The sequence below is a fragment of the Gossypium hirsutum genome, chromosome A06 (genome assembly GCF_007990345.1).
Source record: "Gossypium hirsutum isolate 1008001.06 chromosome A06, Gossypium_hirsutum_v2.1, whole genome shotgun sequence".
Lineage (NCBI taxonomy): Eukaryota > Viridiplantae > Streptophyta > Magnoliopsida > Malvales > Malvaceae > Gossypium > Gossypium hirsutum.
In genome coordinates, this window is record NC_053429.1 from 3661510 (window position 1) to 3689204 (window position 27695).

Consider the following 27695-nt stretch of genomic DNA (forward strand, 5'->3'; position numbering starts at 1 on the left):
TCATACAACGGCTTAGCTGGTTTTCGGGTGAAATCTCCAAAGAGCCAGAAAGCGAATTTTAGTTTTTAATGTTATTTTTTTTTCTTTTAAAAGGGAAACCCGAAACCCTAGATTATGAAGAATCAAATCATCAAAAATAAAATAATTCCTTTGCACTATTTTTTTTTTCCAAAAGCTAAGCTTAAAGCGTCAACCAATGTCTGATTATTGAATAATTTTTTTGATTAATTAGCTAAGAACAAGATTAAGTGGGGGCATCCTTCATTAGCTCTTCCCCACATCAACTTATTTAAATCCCCAAAATCTAGTGTCTGTTCCAGCTCTTTCTCCAGATTTTTTTTCTCTCTCCATTTTTTTTTTACCTATATCACTCTTCTTCGGCTTCCCTAGCTTCTTGAGGTATAATTTTCTTTGTAAACGGATCCGATTTTTTTTTTCTAATTTTCTCATTTTTATTTGGTTATTTTCTTGATTCAGTTAAAAAATTCGTAATCAGATCGTTAGGTTATATATTTTGATTTGACGTTCATTTTATGTTGTATTGTTTTGCGTTTGCATTTTCTGCTTTGAACGTGAATGGTGATTCGTTTTCCGTTAAGTAATTTGTTTGTTTGACGGTTTTGAGAACTGTTAATTCGTTTTGATTCGGAATTTGTCACTGATGGCGGTGAAAAGCTTTGTTTTCGAGGTTTTTTGCGTGAAATCCGTTTGGTTACAGAGAAAGTTATTGTAAAAAAAAGCCATCCGAGAAACATTTTTCTTGTTCAAAACATTTCTATAATAAACCGTTTTGACTTCTTCTTGTCAAGCTTTCTCGGCAACTTAGTTGAGAAATGGAGTGTTTCACGCCCACTCAATTGCTAGCATTTTCTTTCTCTTTATTACAACATTTAAAAAAATTATTGCTAAAGGAGTTTTGTCATTTTGGACTTTTTTTCAGGTGACAATAAGAGGAGAGAAAGTTTAAGATTCAAAGCAAATTAGCTTTTGTTTCCAGGTGGTTCTTATTAATCTTCTTAACATTTTCATGTACGCTATCTTTTTTAATTATTTTATATCCTGCCGTTGTCTGAATAGTGTTTTAGCACTGTTCATATTTCTTTTTTTGTTTTGGTTGGGTCACTACAAAGCATTATATGATTACATCAGCTTAGTTTCAATTTAAAAATTTGTATTACTGACCCTCAAAAAAAAATTGCATTAGTGAATGAGCTTGAGCCCTTTTATACATTGAGATGCGAAATATATGTCATAGCATACACGTTTTCAAACAGTTCTGATCATTTTTTGCAAGTTGGCGTTTCATATAATTTCGTTATGCTTTCACTGCTGTAGAATCATCATTATTTGGGTTTATTAGGTATGCATAGTGTTAGTCCGTAGCTCTTTCAGCACAACAATTATGGAAAAGCACATAAAATATTGTGGTAATGTCTGTCTTTATTGTCATGCGAGATGTTTCTATACATATAGTTGATGGTCATTAAATACTTGGTTAAAAATTTGAACATTTCTTAGAGAGTTTATGATGAATAAATGGTTTGTATGCATGAGTTTCATGTGGAGATTTGCTACATGGCTACATATATCTAGCGTTCAGTTCCTTTTTGCTAGCTAAAGTACAATTCAATGAAACTAATCATTTTGCTTTTCGTTGAAGTTCTGTTGAAGTAGAAGGTAGGTGATACGAGTCACAAAAGCCCAAATTCTTGAAGGCGAGGCCCAATAAGCAAATTCCCAGCCCAATCAAGAAATCCATCCATACTTAGTTGAAAATCAGGCCAAATTGTCAAAGTGGCCCAAGTTGTAAAGTTTTATTTTTATTTTTATTTATTTATTTATTTATTTACTTAGTTTAAATTTTTATGTCAATATTCAGTCCAAGAGTCTCAGATAAAATGACCTTTGACCGAATTTCCATATTAAAATAATTAGGAGTTTTTTTTATTTTAGTTTTCTAATTAGATTAGGACTAGTTATAAGGCCTATTTAAAGGCATGACTGTCCACCTTGTTAAACACTTATCATTATTATTAAAATTTCAGATTTGTTGAGAGCAGAATTTTCTTTGAGTTTTCTCCAAGATTTCTCTCTTGAGTTTTCTTTAGAAGTTGTTTTAACAATCTTGTGATTGTGGGAGCCATCTTCAACCTTCTTCTTGCCATTGATATTCTTTGGAGGGGAGATTAGAGCCGTTTGAAGGGAGTTGTGAGATCTTTCGAGATTTCAAGGCTTCTTAGGACTTATCTTTTAATTTCTTACTGTCAATTCTTTCTTTATTTCTACTTGTGCTGAATCATTATCTAATCTATTTTCTGTTCTTATTGTGTTTTCAGCCTTTTTCTATCTTAAGGAATCAGCCCAAAAATCCCCAATTTCTAGGGTTTTTCCATACTCTTTTTTGGGTGAAATTAGATTGTCGAAATTTGGGGAAAACTATCTTGGTGTTCAATTGGGCAGAATCACAATCTCCTTGAGGGTTTCAAGAACCCTAACACTTATTTCTATTCTCAATTTGATTCTTTGCTGATTTGGGGATTTTATTTTAGATCTGAAAATTCAAAAATCTAATCTTTTAATTTTCTGTTTCGTTTCAGATCTAATTGTTTAGGGTTTTCGTAGGAGTTTCTCGTGACTTGGCAACTCGATCTTGGTCCGCGCGCAACCCCGTATCATTTGGTATCAGATTTTGGGCGTTTTGGGTGTTCTTGGTTGATTTCTAAACTGATCTCTATTTTTTAAATTACAAACAGCAGTTTTACCCAGAAAAATTTTCGAAAAAAATTCATTTGAGTGGGTAAACGTTTTCTGATTGATCTGAAATTTTACATACATATTTTTGGCACTGTTATTGAATATACAAAAATATTTCCCGCAAAAAAAATAAGTCGAAAAAGTCAAAAAATTGAAAAAAGACGAAATCTAATAAAAAATTAAAAAAATATTCAGCGGGTTGAATTTGGTGCCCAAATTTTCCAGATCAAAAATTAAATATATAAGGACACTCTAGATTTAATTTCGTGATTTTTGGAGATCGGGAACACCTCGAACGAAGTTGTCAAATTACTCCGCAGTTTTTCGGGTTTTCTGTTTTCAGCAATTTTTATTGATTCTTAGCTGTAGGTTTTCATTTGTTTACCTTTATTCTTCCTTTACGTTATCTAACACCTTCTTGTTTCTTGTGTTAGTAGGATTTAAACGTATGCACAACTTCTTCCTCGGTGCAACACGAATCAATTGGTGTCTCGTCAGTTTTTGGCATCCTAGTGCAAATTAGGATTCTTTGGTAGTTTGGTTCACACTCTCTAATTGGTTGATATAAACTCTGATAAAGAACTCACAAGATTGAATTCGACCTCATTGAGAATTTGAATTTTCTTTTTGAGTGATTAATGGTGAGGTTTGCTAACTTTTATTTTTGAGTGTTGAGTGTTTATTTTTTACAGGTTTTGAAGATGTCTAAAGGTGATAATAATGATGCACTTATGAAAGTCCAACAACAGTTAGATGGACATACTGCTGCAATCACACAAATAAATGCTACACTTCAAGCATTGAATACTACTTTGAATGAGGTACGAGTGAATCAAAAACATCAATATCGAGATCCAATTAAGGAAGATAGGGATAACCAACCCCAAAGGCGCGGCCCTCGACGTGTCACTAGAATGGATGATGATTTTCATGATCGTAGACAATCATCTTTGGCAAAACCAAGGAGCGAGCAGCAACGAGAACATCTCTTTCATACTCGCTGCCATGTACAAGGTAAGCTTTGTAGAGTTATTATTGATGGTGAAAGTTGCTCGAACATAGCCAGCACGACGATGGTGGAAAAGCTTTGCTTAACCACTACCAAGCATCCACAACCTTATCAACTACAAGGGCTTAGCAACGAAGGCCAATTTAGGGTCACTCAACAAGTGCGCATTGCCTTTTCTATCGGTAAGTATCAAGACGAAGTTGTGTGCGACGTAATGCCTATTCAAGCCTGCCATTTGTTGCTAGGAGAACCATGGCAACTGGATCGAAAAGTCACTCACGATGGTCGTACCAATAGGTATTCTTTCAAGCATCAAGGAAAGAAACTTACCTTAGTGCCGCTCACTCCGGAACAAGTCCATGAGGACCAAATCAAACTAAGAAATTCTGTTAAAACAAGTGAGGAAAAAGAAAAAGAGAATGAAAAAGAGCAAAAAGAGATTGAGAGTGAAAAGGAATGTGAAACAGAAAAGAAAATTGAAAAAGAAGTTGAAGAAAGAAGAGAAAATGAGTTAGAAAAAGAAACAAAAGAAAAAGACGAGGAAAGGCTAGTGAGGAATGTTTCCACTAACCAAGATATGAATTTTTCTTGTGTTGCTACTTTTCAGGTTCCCGAAAGATCGAAAGATAACTTTCAACTTCAATACCTCTCAAATGAAAGACGCTTTCATACGATCAACTTAAGCAAAGATGAAATCACACTACATGATCCCGAAGGTAAGCGAGGTAAGGAAATTTTAGAAACCGAGTCCATTGCAGATTTGAAAATTATTGATAAAACTTTTGGTGACTTAGTTCTTAAAATATCCCCTCATTTTGATCCGATTAATTGTTACTCTTCGATTGTGGTTGATAAAGTCATTACGAAAAGAAGCGTGATTTGTTATTCTCTTGATTTACCTTGTGTAAAATCCTCGAATTTGTCCAAATCTGTTTTCGAGAATAAGGTAACGAAATTTTCCAAATTTGTTTTCAATTTATATTCGTGCCTTAAACAGTTTATGTGGTTGTACATGAAGTTTGAGTTCCATTTGACAAAGGTTAACTCAACAACGGAGATTCGACTACACTATGCCCCCGATGAGCGAAAGTTTGTTTTAAATGAAAAAGGTAAAATCAACCCTTATTCTTCTGCTTATCGAGGTAAGATGCTTGAAACCTTTGAAACACTTTTGTACTCCTTGGATAGTGATAAAGATCGTGTTGATGAACACTTAGATCGAAACGTGCTTGACTGTCCTATTTTATTTATTGATGATCTATCTGTTTTGATGATTGATAAAAAGATTCTTGTTTTTGATAATGCATGTGTGAGTGAATCTATAGACCGTCGATTAATGCATGGTATGATTATGCAACTCTGTGAACCATGTGAATCTTTTCAAATACCTACTTGTGACGATTATGTTTACCATTTGATTTATTACTCGCAATTTATTCATGGTTTGTGGGAACAATGTGAGACGACTGAATGCCTTAAAACATGTCCATCTTTGTTTCAAATATTTGACGAGGCAGTGGTGAGTAAATTAGATTGTTTGCATGGTAATCTGAATCTGTCCATTCACATACGTTATACCTGTTCTGTTATGCTTATGATTGGACTACAAGCTTGTTTCCGTTGCTATTTACTATCTCATGGCTATTCTTTTCAGTGGACTCAATTGCCATTAGTCCCGTTCGATAGAGGAAAGTCGAGTTCATTTGATTTTTCAGATTCGAGGACGAATCTTTTTGAGGAAGGGGGGAATGATACGAGTCACAAAAGCCCAAATTCTTGAAGGCGAGGCCCAATAAGCAAATTCCCAGCCCAATCAAGAAATCCATCCATACTTAGTTGAAAATCAGGCCAAATTGTCAAAGTGGCCCAAGTTGTAAAGTTTTATTTTTATTTTTATTTATTTATTTATTTATTTACTTAGTTTAAATTTTTATGTCAATATTCAGTCCAAGAGTCTCAGATAAAATGACCTTTGACCGAATTTCCATATTAAAATAATTAGGAGTTTTTTTTATTTTAGTTTTCTAATTAGATTAGGACTAGTTATAAGGCCTATTTAAAGGCATGACTGTCCACCTTGTTAAACACTTATCATTATTATTAAAATTTCAGATTTGTTGAGAGCAGAATTTTCTTTGAGTTTTCTCCAAGATTTCTCTCTTGAGTTTTCTTTAGAAGTTGTTTTAACAATCTTGTGATTGTGGGAGCCATCTTCAACCTTCTTCTTGCCATTGATATTCTTTGGAGGGGAGATTAGAGCCGTTTGAAGGGAGTTGTGAGATCTTTCGAGATTTCAAGGCTTCTTAGGACTTATCTTTTAATTTCTTACTGTCAATTCTTTCTTTATTTCTACTTGTGCTGAATCATTATCTAATCTATTTTCTGTTCTTATTGTGTTTTCAGCCTTTTTCTATCTTAAGGAATCAGCCCAAAAATCCCCAATTTCTAGGGTTTTTCCATACTCTTTTTGGGTGAAATTAGATTGTCGAAATTTGGGGAAAACTATCTTGGTGTTCAATTGGGCAGAATCACAATCTCCTTGAGGGTTTCAAGAACCCTAACACTTATTTCTATTCTCAATTTGATTCTTTGCTGATTTGGGGATTTTATTTTAGATCTGAAAATTCAAAAATCTAATCTTTTAATTTTCTGTTTCGTTTCAGATCTAATTGTTTAGGGTTTTCGTAGGAGTTTCTCGTGACTTGGCAACTCGATCTTGGTCCGCGCGCAACCCCGTATCAGTAGGAGTTAAATTGAGTGCCGAATGACATTTTCTTTGAGCAAGTTTTGAGTTTTTTTGGTGTTTCTTTTCTGTATTAATTGCTGCTTATCGCTTTTGTTGTCCTCACTTCATTGGAGCAAGTTTTGGGTTTGTTGTCCTTGCCTTATAGCAGTTCTTAGTTTTGTTTTATTGCTATTAGGTTCTGGTTAAGTAACTCAAAACTCTATGTGAAACATCACTTTTGAGAACTTATCATTTGCTAAGACTGCTAAACCTGCTGGCTCTATTATGGTAGAGGCATGATCTTATTGGATAGGAGATCTTTGGAATATGTAAAAGAATAGGATAATTCTAGAGTGTAGAGCCGGAGGGCATGTTTCTAAGGTTTTTTTCTCTTCAACTTGCAAGTTCGATCCTTTCCCCCAGGTTTTGTTTTGTTCTTTTAGTAACTTTGCCTGTACTTTGACTACTTTTGTTGTTGGCTATTATAAATTTTTGGAGATTTGCTTGGTTTATGCCAAGCTTTAGTGGTTTAAGATATTAATATTATTTAAAGTAATACACCATTTTAGATATATTTCTCCATTTCATATTTTAGAAGTTCATACTAATCTGTTTTAAAAATGTTTGTATAATTTATCCCAATATAAAAATTAATAATACATTTTTGTAAAACAATTTTAAACCTTTAAATTTTTTGCTATGTTATGAACATGAGAGCTGAGTCACGAGACCATTGATGGGTAAGTCGAAGTCAATTGTCTTCCCTTTATCTGTATTCTTGTAATGATCTATTGTGATTGATAGTTCAGCCAATCAAAGGGAGACCAAAACCTTAAGATTCAATAGAGAGAGACCCAGACACCTTAGGGTTTTTTTGATAGAAATTCTGCTTATTATTCCATACGCCTCTTCAGATAAGGACCAATCTTATTACATACATAGGAAAACCTATTCTAAAAAGGAAATTAATTAATTGAAATAAATTCACAATCAAGAAACCTAAGGGAACACATAAAATTGCAACCCAAGACTTGATTAGAGAAGCGAAATTATGGCCTTTCCTAACATAGGTTCAACCCATAACATTACCCCCTCTTGCCATGTGAGCTTATCCTTAAGTTTGAAGTCAAGATAACTTGACAATATAAATCAACCTAGTTCAGTCTCAATTTTAGTTTTTGGTGCTTCATGAGTCAAATAAGCTACTTTCAACCAAAAGGGGTAGGAAAATTTACTGAATTAGCTTTAATAGTTCCCCCTAATATATTGCTGCCATCATTACCTTGCCAAGTTCCTCTATGGTTATTTCTGACATGTAGTATTTGCTGCTTCTATTCAAAGGCTTTAGTGAGGCTTGTAGTTATGGCTAAATTAGGGGGCTCGTGCATTTGAACATCCAAGCGAATGGAATCATTTGGTCCAGCCATGAAAAACCCATCATGTCAGTTTACTTGAATGTATTGACTAGCTCTTGCTAATTTTTGTTGATATTGTTGCTGATAAAGCTCTAAAGTTCCTGTCTATTTCAAACTAACCAGATCTCCCAAGGAGTTGCCGCCCATCAGAGCACCAAAACTAAAGGAGCCATAATTATAGGATTCTTACTGGTTCATCACATGTCCCTCCAATTTGATTTAATAATACCAAAGTGGTGCCTCACCCAGAATGTGGAAGGCTGCCAAACTTACCTTGTTTGCCTCATTGGCGTGTTGGTTTTGAAAAATTATTCACATCAATGTAGCCAAATCAAAGGATCCTTTGATCCATCAAAAGTTTGAAAATCTACTTTTGTGTACTTGGGAATAATTCCAATTGATGGAACCCTCTGCTCCCCAAGTGGTGGTGGCGCCATGCCTCCTACAGTAGTTGGTGGGAAATGCATCGGTCTAGTTGGATTGTTTTACTGCCTACATCACCATCCCTAGTTTTTTTGCCCAAGTAAAAAATTAGGGTTTTGAGTTGTTCCTAGATATGTCGAGTTATTTGTTGAAGGTAGATGTTTATACGAGTTTTTAGATTGATGAACTTAGCCTCCACCACAGGTTTCAAAACAATTCTCTCTTATAACAATGCTCATACATCATTGCCAATGTGATATGCTTTGATGCCAAATTGTTATGGACATGAGAATAGGATTTGAGTCATAGGGCGATTAATAGGGAAGTTGAAGTCAATTGTGTTATTATTGTGATTGACATTTCAGCTCATCAAAGGAACACAGAAACCTTAGGACCGGTAAAGAGAGACTTGAATCTCTTTAGTTTTATTCATAGAAATTTTGTTTAGGGTTTATTATTCTATACATCCCTTTAAACGAGGACCAGTTTTATTACATAAATAAGAAATTTATTCTAAGAAGAAATAAATAAATTGATATAAAATCACAATCAAGAAACTTAGGAAAGAATTAAAATTGCAACCTAGTCCTTAATTAGAGAATCAAAATTTATGCCCTTCCTAACATAGGTTTGGCCCATAACATGCTAATTATATTTTGTATTACTAGTACTTTAAACTATTTAATTCTGTCATGTAACTGATAGTTTTTCCCAGCCTCTTTTTCACACAATAAAGCTCAATCAATATGTCTTTGCATGTATGTTTGTATCTATCATTTTGGTTCCAAACTTTAACTAGTTAATGCTGGTTAGATTAGGCTTCCTTTGGTGTGTGGCTAATAGCTTTTACTTGGATAGTTTGCACGCTATGCCTTGTTTAGCATTGCTTCTCAAACCAATCTTTCAAGCCAAACGAACTTTTTGAGTCATTAATAATGCTAAATAGTCAGCTTTTCAAACCTCACCAAAAAGTTGAAAATTATAGCTTTTGGCTTTTCGAAAGCTAGTTTGGGTGCCAAAATATAATTTTGCAGGTTTACAATATTCATTGCCTAAAAAGTATTTAAAATTTATATTTTATATATTATACTTACAATGAATTATTATAAATTATTTTTGTTATACTTTCTATTATGAGCTAAGTTGAATATTTGTTCATACCAAAATAATTTTAACATGACATTGTGGTAATAATAATAAAGACAAGGGAAAGAATGATACTTTGCATTTGAGTCAATTATTCATTACTTATGAAATTTTTATTGATTTATAAGAGTTATGCTTATATGTTATATGGTTTATACATTAGAAAATTTATTAACAATTAATATTAATTGCTTAAATGTATTAATTACTTAAATGTATTAATTATTGATATTTCATACATCATAATATTAACAATTTTGAATACCATTTAAATTAACTTATTTTTTACTTTACAACATCATGTCTAAAATGAATATTTTTACTTTTTACTTCTTTATAGCAATGCCGAACATTTGAAATCGTGTATCACACTTTTCAAAAGCTAAGTCATTATTCATATGTGGAATCAAAATCTTGAAATCATTTAACCCTCCCCAATCAAGAAATAGAAGTCATGGGTCATTGATATTATTGCTTGTTCTAAAATTCCAAGCAAAAATCTCAAAATGTACTCCTTATTTGATTGAGGAAAAAATATAAGGAAAATAACAATTTTGTGGGGTAGAGATGAACACTACGATAATGAGATTGAAATGATCTAAGTAATTCATCATAAGAAGTGTTCTTGGTGACAAAATATAATAAATGCTTTAAAAATGTAAGTGACTAATTTACAACTTCAAATCATTTAATCTATAAAAGATATAAATATCAAGCTGTTAAGTTTCAACATGCACGACCTATGCTGAATTTTCCTCTTCAGGCCCTTTGGTTAGTCCTACCTCAAATAGAGCCAAAACACATTTAATGTCAATATGTTGGAAAACTTACCTTACTGCTTTAAGAGTTCAGTCCTAATTCATGTTTTCAGGTGCATTGAGCCTTTGTGAGAGGGTGATGTGCATATTATTAATGTCTGTTTTTTTTTATGTGCATATTATTAATGTCTGTTTTTCTTTCTTTTGTTAATTAATGTAATGATATGAGTTCATTTCTCTGTTTTTTCTCCTTTTAGCTTATTTCTTGTTTGCTTTCTTCCTTTTCCTTTATTATTGTGCTTGATTATGTTTCTTGATGAATAACTAGGCTTTGGTTGCATGAAGACTTAATGTTCCAAATGCTATTTTGAGGTGTATGTTAGATATGTCCAATATGCATCTAAGTTCTAGTTTGCTGTTGTTATACTTGCATTTTTACAATTCAAAGTCAGGTTATTTTGATAGTCAATCATTGTTCTATGGCATTTCTTTCCTACATGTTACATCCCTCCTTTTCCGTTGGATCAACATTTGAATATAACTAAGCTTAATTGCAAGGCACCTGTCTAAGTTCTATTTTGCTCTTATTATATTTGCATTTATTTTACAATTGGAAGTCAGGTTATTTTGATGGTCCATAATTGTTTTATAGTGTTTCTTCTCAACATGTTGCAACCCTCCTCTTTTTTCCGGGCTTGGGACCGGCTGTAATTGCAGCTATAAGCATCTTGTGCTACCACAGGCAGAGTTATTGCAACATATGCATATAGTTTCTTGTTAAATACACTGTTTCCTTGCTCTGTGAGCTATATTTTATGACATTTGGGTTGTGAACCTTCTTGGGATGCTTGCATGCTGTCCAATTTATTGTAGTGTCCTGAGACTTTCTGAAAGTGAATGTAGCCTGAAGTTAAGTTACTTTTACGGCCCAAAGTCTCAATTGTAACTGTATATACTGGTTATGTTAATCCAAGCTCTTTTTTTTTTTTTTTTATTGGGGGGGGGGGAGTGACTGTCCCAGGTCTTAAGCCATGTAGGTTATATTTGTGCATCTTCTAGTTAGGCAGTCAACTAGAAACACGAATTGTAACTGCATGTGCTGGTTATGTCAGTCAAAGCTATTCTCGGGGGTGGGTGGACTGTCCTAGGTCTTAAAGCCATGTAGGCTATACTTGTGAATTTTCTATTGAGCAGTAAACTAGAAACACGATCCGATGGTTTTAACATTTTGAAATTGTACTGCCATCATATGTATATGCTATGTTTAAGTCTCTCAATATTGGTTTGTATTAACTAATCGTGTTATATATTAAATACCAAAGAAACTCGTTTTTACCTTCTGTTCATATAGTATTGTAATGTATTATAAGGCGGCTATTTTCTTTAGTTACCTTGAACTGGTATTCTAAAACTTTTATATTATTATTCTTTTGGTATTGCAGGTCATGTTATCAGCTTTCTGTCTACAATGTAATGAATGAGAAAACGTAGGACTCTATAAGAAGGTAAACCTAATAAAAAAAAATGAATTACATAAGAAGGTATAAATATAATTGAAAATTGAGTTGTAGTAAAACTTGAATGAATTTACTCTTTTAAGGATCTTGTTGGTGATGCTTCCATATTTCGAATTTTTTTGTAGCTTCACCAATCTAAATATTAACATTTTTCTGAACCACCGTGTTGCTGTCATAGAAGTTTCGAAAGATGAAGCTTTTTCATTTCAAATTAACAAAAACAAGTGTGTAATTACGATATTCATTTCAGTCATCTTTGAAACTTCAAAAAAGTTAATGCTGGTTTCTCCTTCTTATATATATATATTTATTTATTAGCTTAAATTATCTTTACATAACTAGATGGTTTTCTTGATCATCACACACATGCTAAAGTTCATTTGTTTAAACATTTCAAACCAATGTTTGCTGAATGATTGGTGGTTTTAACATACCACATCTTACTATGAGAAGCATAACTTTGGAACCATGAGATATTTGTTGATAGAAGTTGAGTGACATCCAATCCCATTTCTGTACATCTGCTTTTGCTACTGCAATTGCAGTCTGCTGCAGTTACCATGAAAAAAAGGTGTACATCAAATTGGGGCAAAGAAATCTGCATTAAATCAAAATCTAACATATAGAGTGGGATGTACCCCAAGTTTGTAGCTCTTGTTGGTGTTTCATAGCTTTGTTGCTGTGGCTGGCACAGCTGGAGACAAACTGGAACTTGTGAATCCTCTCCAATGCCTAAACCATTTGTAAGAAGGGAGTCTTTGTTTGCACCATCGACATCCCTTGTTCCATAAACCTGGATGTGTTAAACTTTGATTTTGAGGTTGGTTTTAGAAATTCTTATAACAGGCAAAGGTTTAATGGTTGAATCTTTTTAATGTTTCTAGTATATTGGGATTGTTATGATCCATTAATACCTTCTTATATAATTCATTGTTTTCTTGACGAATTAGGTTTACCTTCTTATAGAGTTCCACATTTTCTTGATGAATTATGTTCCCCTGCAACGAGACACTGCAATTTAGCCACTTATGCTGAGACAGTATGGTAGTAAGGAGCTGAAGTTATTGTGTCAGGATTTACCTTTCTGTTCAATTCTTGAATTTCATTCATTAAAATTTGATCCTACAGCAGTGGAATAAATGTTACTAAATGGGGTTGCTTTATTTTGCATGCTGTTTTGAACTTAAAATCTGAGCATGACTTGGAAATAAAAGTTTCAAACCTTCTTCATACGAACACCGCGAAGGCTCATTTCCAATTGGCTCTCCAAATTCTGTAACTCTTTTACACCCAATCCAGAAAGTTCTTCACCCATCATTTGCCTGTTTTGGTGTGCAGAAGCATAATTTCAGTCTATAAATTTTCATCTTAGACATTATAAAAGTCTTTTGTAGGCATGTACATGAGATGCAATGGACTTTACATTCTCATTCTACTCTTGGGTCCATTCAATGCTTCAGGGTTAGATATGAAATCCTTTTATAGGAAAGAAAATTATGGCTGGGACTGCTAGTCTCTGTGTGTTCATTTTTGTTGAAGGATGAATGATTCATTCAGTCTAATCTTTAGATATATATGAATCATGCCATAAAGGATAGAACATTCTAAGCATAGTTGCATCATAAAAGGGTGGAATAAGTAGTTCTAAAATCCATAGGGAAAGCTGTTATTTGGTTGAAAAGTATGAAGCTGACTGTGTTGAACTGAGACATATGGGCGTAAGTGTTGTGTTTGGAAGAATGCCTAATGTAAAAAGAGTTATTGATTCTGCATTTTTGGTTCATTGTATTTTTTTCATTAATGTTTAACATGATGCATTTGTATCGCCAAAAAATTGGTTTACCTGTGATTTTCTTGCAGGTTTTGCAATTTCTGTCTCAGAATTGCTGCCTCCCTCTGCCAGAACTGAAAAATATGGTTCAATATATTTAGATAACTTTGTTACTGGTATATGACAATAACCATGCATATCATATATGTGGACTCAACAATGTTCTGAATACTGCAAATGTAGGCAAATTTACACGCAAAAGGAAATCAAACATATTTAGATTCAAGGTTCTTGCTAGAGAAGATTTTCAATCTTGTAGAGAAGTTAGACTATGAGTTAAATTAAGCAAGAATATGTATGTTTAACCATTTTGATGATAAATCACTTCTTGAGTTCTTCGTGTACTTGTCAAAGTTATGCACATTTTAGCTCTTGCTGTGGAAGCTTTATTCTATTTTTGTCTTTTGGATTTAAAAATTAGGATCTTAGAGCTAACAACTAGTAAAAAGCTAGGTGAAATTTATATGCACTTACAGATGCTTTTTCTTCTAGAAATTGCCAAGTACAAACTTCAGGATATTGGAGGATGCTTCTAGTTCTATGTATTTCACCAATGGAAGCTCAAAGGAATAAAACACATCAGGATGTGAATTCCAATGTAGATAGATAATATATAAATTTCTGGATTTGGTCTACAAGCAAGGAAATGAAAGTTCTATTTTGCCATTGGACTATGTTATTGACTTTGGAGCTGTTGATGAATATAATGTGTTGGAGGAAGCTATTGCTTAGCTTCTCAACAAAGTTGAGGCAGTCTTTGGAGAAAGATAACTGTAAAAATTTCCTCCTTTCTTTAGGGTAATTAAAGGCTCTTATTTTTGGCTTGCCTGCTCAAGAAACTTAGCAAGTAAAATCCCATGGGAAATTTATATGCACTGATAGTTTTCTGCTGGATATAGCGAAGTACAAACTTTCTTCAGCGAGTTAAATGATTCTTTATCTAGAATTAATCAGAGAATGCTTCTAGCTTCAATATATATCATAGGTAAAAACTGTAAAAGCATCAAAAAGCATAATAAGAGGCAGGAGTCATGGTTTTCAAAGTAGAAATATTATACTTCAGTATTTGCGTTTGGTCTAGAGGCAAGGAACATCAGGTCTAAGATGAAAGATGGCTTTAGAAGGAAATTTATGAAGTCATTAGGTAAAGCTAACTGCAAGGATTTTCCCATTGTTTAATGTAACTTCCTGTTAGAATGTTCATATCGTGATTTAAACATGAGGGAGAGTTAAAAGCAGGTTTTACTATTGTCAACTGTTATAGTGGGGATTTCTCATTGGTGAATTAAAAACTTTTCACTGGAAACTTTGAAAGTACTGTTATTCTTCATAGAGAAAGACACCTACAGAGGAAATTTACCATTGCGGTCGCTCTCTAAAGGAAATAACTTCCATGCACATAGGAAACTTAGAACAATTGACTGCTATGCCACTCTGTAATCTCTAACTTCGTCGAATCTCTTCTTTACTTAATTCTAGGATTCTGCTCTAAGATAACAGTTAACATTGGAAATTTTTTAATCTGTTGATCAGTTAAGATTTTAGTCATTTTTATGCTGTAGTTGCCCCTTAAACCATAAAAGCATGACAGCAAGCTATGATAAGTGGTAGTTCTCTCAACTTTCCAGGTTGAATGTCATGACTGTGGCAGGTACAAGTACCTCCTTATAACTTTCCATCCTTGCGTGCGTCTTTATGTTAGATGTTAATTCTTTCATCACCACATGAATACTAGTAGGAGAGAGCATAAGTATATATTATATTTTAATTATTTTACATATATTATAAATATATAATATATTATTTAAAAATTAATTTGGTTAACTGACTGAATTGACCGATGTTAAGTTGGTTTGGTTATAGTAGGAGGATGGTAAATTAAGTAAAAAGCCATCCAAACCGACTGACTTAACCATATGTGCACCCCTAAATACTAGTGCATGATTTGACCATAGTTCTTGTTTTCGGGAGGTATCTTACTGCTATAACTGGTCTCTATTCGTTGTCTGGTCTGAACTTTGTACCATTCTCACCCTCATCAATTTTTATATTTTGAAATATATCCTCTTTATCACTGTTAGAATTAGCATGTCCTAGGCTCGTAGATTTTGTAGACCTATCTCATTGTGTTTTTTTAACTAGTCTCAAATAATATTTTTTTGATTGATAGGTAGATAAATAAAAAGAGGGAGGGAGGGAGTTAATTGAAGTGTTGCCTAGCCTTCCAGTGGCGATATGAAGTGTTTGGTTATCCAAACTAATCTCCATTTAATGTCCATTGTCATGCCTGAAGATGATAATTTCTTAGCATTTTTATTTTGCTTATATTCACCATGGGCCCATTTTGGTTTCTTCGATGTTGTATCTTAATTGGTAATGTTTCCATCATAGAAAGGCAAGATCCTAGCATGGTTAGCCTATGCATGCACTTATCTCATTCCTATTCCAACAATCCGAAGAGTAATTAATGGAATGTATCCAAACCAATTATCTTCAGGTTTTGCTGCGGCCAAATTTTTGTCATCAGTTGCACAAAATCTAGACCTGAAACTGATGCTTAACTATAAAATTTTACGAGCATTTTGTCCTATTAACTTATGCCTGCTGCCAATCTGAACTGATGCTCAGCTATATAAATTTACAAGCATTTTGTAACAGTAGCCTATGCCTGCTGCCAACCTGAGACCCATGCTTAGCTATAAAAAATTTTCATGCATCATGTTTCCAGGTATGCTTGTAATGTTTGGTCCCCGAAAAAATTATTTAACCTTGCAATCTTACATTTTCTTTTTCCGGAGAAGTTAAATGCCTGCTAATTAGCTAATAATAAAATTATGTATCAAGCATGCTCTGTAGATACAAGACATTTAGGATTAAGTACTTAAACAATACCTTGACTTCTGAGGTTGGGCTCCCCAGTTGCTGATGTTCCTCCTTTGCTTTGTTGTATCGCTCAATTATAGATCTCATGCTAGCAATAGAAGATTTGAATTGTATCAGGGATTCTGTAATTTCTAAATGCTTACACTAGAGAAGAAACACAGAGAGGACATTCAAAATCATTGTACGTAGCTCCAGAAAGTATAATGATAGCGTCTGTCAATTTCACTAGTATCTAAAATTGTTGTATCTGACAGTTGTGATTATATTATTCAATGACAGCTTCCTTCTAGAAAGATAAACCAGCTATTGAACAGAACAGTTGAAGTTACAATCCTATACGTAAGTTTTCTTTTTGGTTAAATATGATAGTCTTGATTTGTTCAAGTGCTGTTTCCTCTTCATGCTTGCTTTGTTTGCCTCATTCAACTATAACATTAAACCCTATGCTACTTCGATTCTTTTTTTTTTTTTAAATATTCATGCCTAATCTGTACCAAACAAACTTTTAGCCAGATGAATATATCCATATCTTGAATCGCCACTAAATCTGGTTACATTCATGGTAAAATATATTGTATTCTGTTATCCCTACCTTGTAACCCTTGCGATTCCCTCCCTACTTTGTTTTCGAGTCTGATTATTAGGAGGTAAACTATCTGGCTGAAATTATCAGTCATTTTGAGAAAGGAATTCCATCTTTTTCGTTAACTCTGCATGGTTCTTTACCACAACCATGAACGTAAAGATGGAGCTTGTTTGATATCATAACCTCAAGGTATGGATGTTTCTTTGCTATGCAATCAAGGTATTTTATCTTAATCTGCTGTTGGAACAGAAGCTATTTCTTTCATAATTTAAAATGTCACTGTTTTTAACCCAAACTTGTTTTGTTTGATGGAAATCATCTATTATCATACGTTAGAATCACTTAATATTGATCTTTTCATATAGCTATACCATAGATGTGCTCCAGGCAAACTTTTATTGGTTTTTAGGAGGATCACCTCCTGTACTCTGTTTGAATATATTAGGTGTTGATGTTAGACATAAATGCTTTAAGGAAAATGAATAATTTGGATAATGTAAGATATGCTTATGCTTAATTCATGTCCTAATGGCAAAACCTTCATCTAAAAATTGCTCAAGGTATGACATGTTAGTATGAATTCAAGGGGAAGAAAAGGGTAAAAGATTATAAATAGATTTTCATGGGTTGAGATGACTTCAAGTTGAGCCTTAGGAAAAGTAATATTCATGCATGATTTGTTTGACCCAAAATATTAGATAGAATATTCTGCTTACATTTGGTGTGATATGTAAAAAAGGCACCATCCTTGTTTGAAAAAGCCCAAATTTGTACACAAAAGTCGATCTCAAGGGTGGTTTTTATTAAACTACCTTTTATGCTATCATTAGTACCCTCAATTTTAGGGCATGATCGAATCAACTTTGATGTGTTTGAGCATCATGAGCAACATTAAGTTTTTGTGTCAAAAGAAGCTACTTAATTTGTTATTCAAACTACTTAGAAGCTATCAATTTAAAAGCGAATCACTTCTCACTTGATAGGTTGCTGCTAAGTTAAAGCCATATTACTGGTTAGCACATTCATCATCATTGTTAGTTTTCTTGTTTAGATCCCATCTTAAGGATTATAATTTGGACAAGGATTAGAATAAGGATGAGATGAATTTCTTATGGGATTTGGATGAGAAGTGGCTTAGAAGCTACCTATAAACGCATAAAACCTTTGGATAAAAGGAATCCAAGTGAGAGTGTTTGTTTTTAAACAACTCTGTTTCTCTTCACTTCTTTTTGTTCTCAACTCAACGAGTGGTAGCAAAGCTTTATCTAGGGACCTGAGTTAGGCGATTGGTTTGTGGATTTGGGAGCATCTGATCATATGATAGGGGATAAAACCTTATTTGAATCTTTAAACTCATGTTATGAGAATTAGACAATAAGGAAAGCAGATTGACCTCCATGAAAAATAGTTATAGCAAGTTTCGTTAAAATTTCAACTAACTTTTCGTTTAATTCTTTTCCAAATATAGATTGTAATCTTTTGTTGCTATTTTTTTTTTAAAGTTTGTGAATTTTAGGACTTGAACTTGAGGTCAAATAGCAATTTTGAATAGTTGTTGGGTTTATGTTCTCAAAATTCTTGACAATAAAAGAATAAGGCCATCCAAAACCCAATTGTCTAATGGTTCAAGCCCAAAATTACGTTGACCTTGTTTCTTAGATGGCATTATTGTTTAGGACATCGAAATTTATCTATCTTACATGCACAAAACATATGCCTTGATCATTCATGTAAGCAAATCATCTGATCTTTGGTAATAATCCATAGAAATGTGTGGAGACCATCTAGGGTAAGACCTATCACAAACTTTATTTTGTTTGTTTCCATTATAGATAATCACACTAGGCTTATATAGGTTTTTTGAATAAAAAAAAATCTAGAGAAACTCCAACACCATGATCCTATCACAGTTTAATTTAAGAAACAAATCCTAAGAACTGATAATGCTAGAGAGTATTTCAGATCCAACTTAGGGTTTTACCTAACAAGTCAATGCATGGTTCACTAAAGTTCATGTGTAATCACGCCCCAACAAATTGACATTGTTGAAAGAAAAAAAGTAAGCATGTATTTGATAAACAGAATGCCCTCTAGGATTTAATGTACTCGAATCTTTTCTAAATATAATCCCTTGCGTTAATTGTTCCTTTGAAGACATCTAGGTGTATTGCTTGTATCCATACCTATAAACCACAAACTCTATTGAGGTAAACTAAATCTTAAAGTCATTAATGCTGTGTTTGGTTACTAGTGTAATAACATGAGTAAATAACTTATTTAACACATGTTTTAAATAGTTAAGCCATAAAAAAATGATTACTACAAATTTAAACATACAATTAGAAAAATGAGTAAAAAATTATTGTAAAGACTTTTTCAAAATAAGCGAAAAGTTTTCAATTTATTTGCTACAAACAAGTCATGAGTGGTTAAATATTACCAATTGTGGTTAGTTTATGACTAACCAATGACTAAAACATGTAGAAAAATAAAACTCCTACTAAACGTAACATAAATATATTTTTATAAGGTATTCTCTAAACCAAGGGTGTAAGTGCTATTTGGCCACTACACACAAATAATATAACATCACGGATATCACATTCTTTGAGCAAATACCATATAACCTTAAATTGACTAGTTTTAGTGAATATGGAGCAACTAAATTATTATTGAGAGTGAACCAATACTCGTATGCTAACTTTGGGATAACCAAATGAATCATAATTAATTAGTAAACAACTCTTATTTAGAGGGTTGTTACATAGAATCCAAACTTGGCAAAACTTAGCAACAAGATCTATACATTTAGCATCTTACAAAGGTTTTAGGAAAAGGAAGATAACCTCAAACCTTTGCACCAAAAACATTAGAACCAAATAAAGACCTTATTGTATAAATTGTATCAACACTAATTTATCAAAGTCAAGTTAAATCCAAGTTAAAATTATAATATACACACACTTAAAAATTATAATTCTCATATTGAGTTGGCCGTCAATGCATTATCTTCTGCTACTTGAAAGGGATAAGAACATGCTCTCAACACTTAATCCCCACCTTTGATTCATATGAGGGATTGTCCTTAAGATTTGAGCATTGGTGATTATCTTGATAAGATTAGAATCCAAAACAATGTCTATGAGGCCTTAAAGAACTAGAATGGAGGAAAGTTGTGCATGAAAAATTTAAGCCTTAGAAAAAAATGAAACCAGGGAGATTATAAATTTGCCACTAGAGAAGAGTTTAGTATGATGTAAATAGGTGTATATTATAAAATATAAATGTGAAAGTGTGGATTGATTCAAAGTTAGATTCATTATAAAAGGATTCACTTAGTTTTATGGAAGTGACTATCAAGAGAAATTTGCTCTTTTTTCAAAATACAATACAATTAAATTTCTCTTTTTGTTGGCGGTAGGCCTTGATTGGTCCTTAAATTAACTTGATGTTAAGAATGCATTTTTTCGTTGTCTAGTGCAAAAAATGCACATGAAGGTTCCACCAGACGTTAAAACATAGACTCAAAAAAAAGAAAAAATTATGCACTTGGATTTGTTAAAAGAAACAAGAATGCTTGAATTTACATTGAGAAGTACTCAAATGAAAACAAGTAAAAGTTAGGGTGTAATGAAAGTACTCTAGTTAACAATTGTAGATACTAGAGGCTTGTTGGAAATGTTGGAAAATTGATATTTTTAACTCACTAGAGGTGATATTGCTTTCTTAATTAATGGTGTAAGCCAATTTATGAATGATTTGCAAGAACACATGAAGCTCTGTAAATGGGGTAGCTCTTTTTATATGTGCTTTGGAAAGCTAAATGTTTTCTTTTAATGGCATTTTTTTTGTTAGCCATAATTCCTCACTTGTTAAGGAGTTTTAATGACTAAAGATATTAACAATGTCACGCTAGCTTGTAGAAAGATTATCGCCAACTTGAGAATTCAAGCTAGGATTATTCTCATTCGACAAACCCTCTCTTGATGCACAAACAGGGATCAACTCATGAAAAAGGAAATCAACATTTAAGCAAACATCTGTTGCTCGGTAGGACTTTTTTTAGCTAGCCATAATTCCTCACTTGTAAAGGAAGTTTTAATGGCTAAAGATATTAACAATGTCATGCTAGCTTATAGAAATATTATCGCCAAACTTAACAATGTCAAGCTAAGATTATTCTCATTCAATGAACCCTTTTTTTGATGCACAAACAGGGATCGACTCATGCAAAAAGAAGTCAACAATTAAGCAACATTTGTTGCTTGGTAGACATCTTTTTTAGCTAGCCATAAGTCCTCACTTGTCAAGGAGTTGTAATGGCTAAAGATATTAACAATGTCACGTTAACTTGCAGAAAGATTATCGCCAATTTGAGAATTCAAGCTAGGATTTTTTTTATTCGACGAACCCTTCTTTTGATGCACAAATAGAGATTGACTCGTGCAAAAGGAAGTCAACAATTAAGCAACATTTGTTGCTTGGTAGACATTTTTAGCTAGCCATAATTCCTCACTTGGTGTTTTTATTTGTTTGATAACTTGTATCAAAGGAATGTTTGAACAACTTTAATTAGAATACGTGTAAGCAATTTTATCTTAATTATCAAATCTACACATGATGGAATGGAAATATGACACCTTGAAATTTTGCCCTTTTTATTTTCATCATCAAGCATAGGCTTTATTAATTACATTGATATTTACTTTTTAGTTTTATCAGTTCAAACATTTACTTACCATGCCAAATAAAAGAAACTTACACAAATAGATCAATTTTAACGTAAATAATGGGCATTTCGAAAAAGGATCAATTTTCTTCGAAATCTATATTATATTACTAATAAAATGTGCCTGGATAAAAAGAAAACAATTCTAAGAATTGATTTACGTTTAAAAGAGTTCTCTTACATTGCAATTCTTTTTTCAATTTCGTCATTTATGTCAAGTGTGCAGGAGACACGAAATCAAGCTAGAAAATCTCGAGTTCTCATAATTAAATGTTTAAAGTTAGATTTGAACTACCTAAGCTCGCTCGATTAAGTTTGTTTTTCGAGTAAAAATTGAATTCAACTTTTATTGCCAACTTTAATCTTAATTGTTGTGTTTGATAAATCACTAAAAATTTTCTATTTCATTGAATTTAAATTTTTTTCAACATTTAATATTTTAAATGTATTTAAAAATTAATTTAATTTTTTTTACTTAATATAAATTTTTCAACAAGAAAGTGTTGAACAACAGAAATGGGTAAGTAGTTACTTATCACAAAAATTAAGTTGATTTTATTTTATTAAAAATTAAAATAATTAATAAAAAAAAAAGAGATCCAAAGTATCATAGGACATAATATTGACAAAGAAGTGGAAGGTGATGATTTTGACAGATAAGTTCAAACCGACGATCGTGGTGGTGGAATTTCATTTTTTTTTCCTGTGGTTATTATAGGATTTATAAAAAAATTGATGCAACTTATTTAAAGTTTCGAGTTTAAATTTTGTGAAAGAAAAAAAATAATACTTGGAGGACTTTAGCCAGTTTAAAAATTCGACTAACACAATTTTAAATTTAATTAAAGTTTAATGTAATTACTGAATATTTAAAAATTTTTGTAAAAGAAATGTGGGATGGAGACAGAATCAAATGGTTGTGAATCAAAATCTATTAGAACAAAGTTTTGTTTCTTAAAAGAAAGCGTGTAAATTGAATATTTTGTATTATAATTCCTATTTCGAGACCACAATAATATTCTATCTTATGCATATCTTATCCCGTCAAATTTTAATATATTGTAGTAAATCTCATGTCTATAAATACTAGAGAGAATTAGTAAATATTAGGAATCATCATTATTGTAATTTCAATACATACAATTTTCATTATAAAGCACCTGTTTTTATAACCAATGGTATAGTTGTTTTGTCGTTTGGAAGAATGAGAGATTTTGAGAAATCATCTCATTCAATGTATTGAAGTTTTTAAATTATAAAAATATGTAACGAGAAGATTTACAAGATTCTTTTTCTAGAAGAGGATATTAATTAATCTTTAATATAAACGTGGATAAATTTTCTATATAAAGTGCTCCACATTCAGGATTTCCTAGGGATCAGAATGCACCTTTTGACGTTTATAAAGTTAAGGCTGGCAACAGTATAATTCAACGGCTAAAACTGCTTTTAAGAACATTTAGCTTCTAATGACATTGTGCTATAGTTTTCAAATGAACTAATTAAAATAAAATAAAATAAAGAAAAGCTAAAGAGTGAGGACTTGAGTTTGACAAATTGTAATAAACGAAGAGTAAGTGGTGAATAATGTGCTTTGAAACCCGTCAATGTCATTGATATTAAATAATATTAAGCATTTACTTCATAAGATTTCATGTGATTTTATATATTATAAAGATTGATTATCTTCCCAATATTCAATTCCATAAGAATCTAGAATTAGTTAGTAAAATCATGGTCCATGAATCACACCTTAGTTTGTTTGCAAATGTAAGATATTTTGGTTCTTTTTTTCAATTATATATTCACTTCCTTTTATAGGAACATCTTTGGTTCGTGACTTTTACAATGAAGATGATTAGTTCTTATCTCTTGTTAGGGCCCCATTATATATATAGTGCCTATGATCATGAAAATAAAGTGAAAGCCTAACTTATGCCTAATGTAGAGTTCAATTTTTGCATGCGGCCTTTTGTACTCTCTTTTTTCTGTGTTCTCATCTAATTCGATTTAGATGGATAGGGTTCTTTCGAATTTAGAATTATTTTTTCCTAGAAACCCTAATGTTGTTATCAAAATATTGCGAGGTGGAAGGTTGGAATATCCATGACCTGTTTCTCGTTCTCTTTAAAAATATAAGATAATAATTTATTTTTATTTTTACATTGAGACTTTTTTTTATTTTATATATTTATTTTACTAAAAAAAAAAGGACCTCTAGACTTTGGTCTCTTGCGATCAACTTTAGAGATAAGGTTGGGGAAGCTTGCTTTCTCCTATATTAATGTTTTCTGTATTCCATTACGATATTTGAATATTACATATGAAACAAGAGGCCCGCCCGAATCAGAAATCATGAAACTCTAATGATAAAACCCTAGGATTATATTATACAGTTCACTTAAAAGGATGTTTGGTGAGCATATTATCTTGATATCTCCACTAAAATAATGAAGAGAATATTTAAGGTGCAAAAGTATCATCATCTATAATTAAATATTAAAAAAAGAATTATACGTATGTATATATAAAACTCCTTTAGATTTCCTAATTTTCTCTATTAGATATTAAATTTTATCATCAAACCTTTTTTGCATGCTTACAAAAGTTAAGTCGTAAAATAAGTTTTCAATATTTTATTTAATTAAATATATTTTTCATTGATTTTTTATGGAAAGCTAAAAGTATTTTTCATTGTTTATTAACCACTAAACAACTTTACATTCTGCTTCAATATCTTTAGTTCCTTATTAATTGTATATATATTGTTGAACTAGAAAACATTTAGATAGGTTGTATATGTTTTATTTTGTAATTTCAGTTGTAAACCTATCTAGTCAATTTATCCAAGGGAATTCACCTAGACTTATCAATAATTTCTTTTATTTAATTTAGAATTTTATTGACAATCTTCCTGTGATACACACGGTAGAGCACAACAATTCTGTTGATACTTAGATCACACAAGGCGGAAATTATGACACTGTGAGACGATTCACCTTGTTTAGAGTAAGGCTGAGAGTCGTTGTGGACGAAGGTCTTGGTAGTGATGGTTATGAGTTGATCAGAGTTGAAAAAGAATAAATGAGAAAAGGGGGATCCCCCTTCATGGACGAGGTTAAGGGCTTATATACCCTTAACCATGATCCCAAGGTGCCATGTTTCATCCTTTTATTGTTGACTTTAAAGTAAATTGGCCAAGTGGTCCGTCACCATAGACATAAGTAGGATGATGATTAGACACGCTATCAATCATTTTAGATGGGGCATGATAGTTGACGTCATAAATGACAATGATTATAAGAGGCTCACGTGGTTGTGTAGCTAAGGAATTATTCTAAAGGGTTTTTTTGAAGGGTTATTCCCAAAAGTGTGTCCAAGGGGTAAAGGTATAACAAATTTCACTTATCAAGTTGCTGATGTAGCCCTCTATGAAGCCAGTAGCATGTCTTGATCTTGGATTGGGATAACCTCCTCTAACCTAAACTCTTATGTACCAAAAAATATATCTAAGTTGTTGATGTTGATTTAAGTATATATTTCCTCTTTTGTCATATATTCAATGAATAAATGTTAACCTAGCTTAAGTTGAAATAGCCTAATGGTTTCTAAAATGATGTTTATATTGAAAGAGAAAGCAGTATTCTTATTGTAAAAAGAAATTTAGGTTTAGTTAATTCCCAGAAGTTTCCACAACCTAGCCTTCTTTCTTAATTCAGCATGCATTGAGAAAATTCAAACAAAAAACACATGTTTGTGGAAAGAAATGTAATTAGTTAATTACTAATTGAAAGAATACATGTAACTTGTCACTACTATGCGTACCCAAGCTCATTATTACCTCTTATAATAGCACAAGCCTCACTATCACTGCACTGATCAGACAATGCAAACAGACTCATTGAGTTTGCCATCACCAACAATATTGCATATATCATCACTCAATGCGACACTCTTGACTTTGAATATATACATATGAGTATGTTCATATCCACCATCCTCCATAGGATAGTCAACTTGCCACCAAAAATATTTTTCCAAACTTCTAGCAGAAACTTTTTACTACTATACATATCCTATTCATCAACCCTACTTTAGTAATGCTTCATTCGCATTTCATAATATTTTCAGTACAAGTTGTATCTTAAAGTAATGGGGTGTCATCTTTCCATTTAGTTATGATAAAAACACTTTATATATACTATAGATTGACAACTTATATTTTGGATCATTGGTTATCTTAGGAGGCTAACTTCTATTATTATTATTAAACTTTCATATATTATTTAGCAGAACTGCTAATAAGTAGTCAGTGGCATCAACTGTTGACAACATCATCTTTTTCTTTCTCCTATTTCTTCAGCTAGATGTGGGGTTGACATTTCCCTAATCTGACCTTTTATCAAAGGGGACCCTATTAATTGTTGTGCTACAAAGTAAATATATATGTATATACATATATCATTCTATAATTATAAGATTAATTCATGAGTTAATTGGGATCCTGTTGACAAAGTCATTCAAGGTTTTTTTTTCACTTTTCCTACAGTGCTTGGAGTTCTTGTTGGTTATATATATACCTGGTGTCATTGTGGAAAAAAAACAAGAGGAATTTAATTTGTAAGTGTTTATTGAGACGACCATTCAACCCCAAATCTCTTTTGTTTGTTTCTTAAACCAAGCATTTTGATTCGGAGCTTCAAATTGAGTCCTAAAATTAAACAAAAAGCATGAGCTATAATTCTTCTTAGCTATTAATTTAGTATACTCTAGCTCTACTATGTCCAAAAACAAAGTTAATCTAGTTCTATGGAACCTTCAATCAGCCATCGCTAGTCTTTGTAGAAAATCTCGAAGTCAACTCCTGAACTCAAATTACTCTCTCTATAGCTTAGGCGTACTTTTCTAGTTTTCTAAAATTTCGAACTCAGCCAAACCCTAAATCATAACGAAATGACGATGACGAACAATCAAAGGCGACACTCAAACTAAGTCCACAGCAAAATCCGCACATTTTTTTGAATCATAAAATCATAAAATCAAAACTAAATATCTCTAACGTTTAAATCTCCCTACCGTATTTCAACATTAAGGTCTCATTTAATTTCACATCTAACAAAAAAAACTTCAAAAAAAATATTACGAAGAAACATACAAATCAAATCTATGAAGATAATAATAATAAGCTAGCTAGAATCACAAATTATGGTAATAAAAAAAACCAAGAACATTTTAAGCAAATAGAATATGATGATAAGAGATCTTAAAAGGACCTGGTGCTAGCAAAATCGTAGAGCTTTCCAGTGCTGGAGAAGATCGTTACTCCAACTTCAGCATCACACAAGATCGCAAGCTCCTTAGCTTTTTTCAACAATCCGTTCCTTCGTTTCGAAAAAGTTACTTGCCTACTCGTTGAGTTATCGATCCTCCTTATCACTATTTTCCCTCTACCCATACCTTTTATAGCTCAGCGAAGTACTCAAAAACGAGTAAGCTTTTCTAATTATACAACCAAAAAAAAGTGAAAAAAAAATTAAAACTCTCGATATCCGACAAAAAAGCTAGAGAGAAATGATAAAAACTTAGCAAAAATAAATTTAAAAAAAAAAAGAAAAAAATTGTTTTTTGCCCTTTTATTTTTTGAAAAATAATGGGGGAAAAACTTACTTGGAAAGGAAGTGAGGAACGGGAGTCAGAGAAAGGAGACAAACCGAGGTTTCAGAGACGTCGTTTTGGCCTTGATTATCATTAGCGTAAAGGAAAGCCATCTATATAAGGAAAGTTTTTTTTTTTTTAAAGCGGGAGCAAAAAACCAGCGGTTTTTGTGTATAAACCGCTAGTGGTTTTTCACGGTATTTTTGGACACGTGGACGAATCAGGAGTCGAAAGAATTTGTTTAAATTGCTTTGATTTGGGGGA

At 32.3% G+C, this 27695-nt stretch overlaps 1 protein-coding gene and 1 long non-coding RNA gene across 9 annotated transcripts; one reads left to right on the top strand and one right to left on the bottom strand.

Moving 5' to 3' along the window:
• LOC121230307 (uncharacterized) lies at window positions 1–2056 on the top strand. The gene is made up of 3 exons (XR_005928258.1): window positions 1–399; window positions 941–997; window positions 1661–2056. It is a non-coding gene; the product is annotated as an uncharacterized lncRNA (long non-coding RNA).
• A 9960-nt stretch (window positions 2057–12016) lies between these two features.
• LOC107941799 (MADS-box transcription factor 23-like) lies at window positions 12017–27530 on the bottom strand. 8 transcript variants are annotated; one of them, XM_041114686.1, is made up of 9 exons: window positions 27444–27530; window positions 27050–27275; window positions 16471–16549; window positions 13591–13652; window positions 12970–13069; window positions 12828–12869; window positions 12704–12745; window positions 12386–12526; window positions 12017–12296 (listed from the first exon to the last, which is right to left on the bottom strand). In XM_041114686.1, exons 2-8 carry the CDS (start codon window positions 27229–27231, stop codon window positions 12413–12415), a joined length of 621 nt encoding a protein of 206 aa, XP_040970620.1. In that variant the 5' UTR covers window positions 27232–27275; window positions 27444–27530; the 3' UTR covers window positions 12017–12296; window positions 12386–12412. The 8 variants fall into 8 exon arrangements, with proteins under 8 accessions (XP_040970620.1, XP_040970617.1, XP_040970616.1 ...); XM_041114683.1 differs by having other exon boundaries at window positions 12017–12293; window positions 12386–12540; XM_041114682.1 differs by having other exon boundaries at window positions 12386–12540.
• Window positions 27531–27695: the final 165 nt, after the last annotated feature.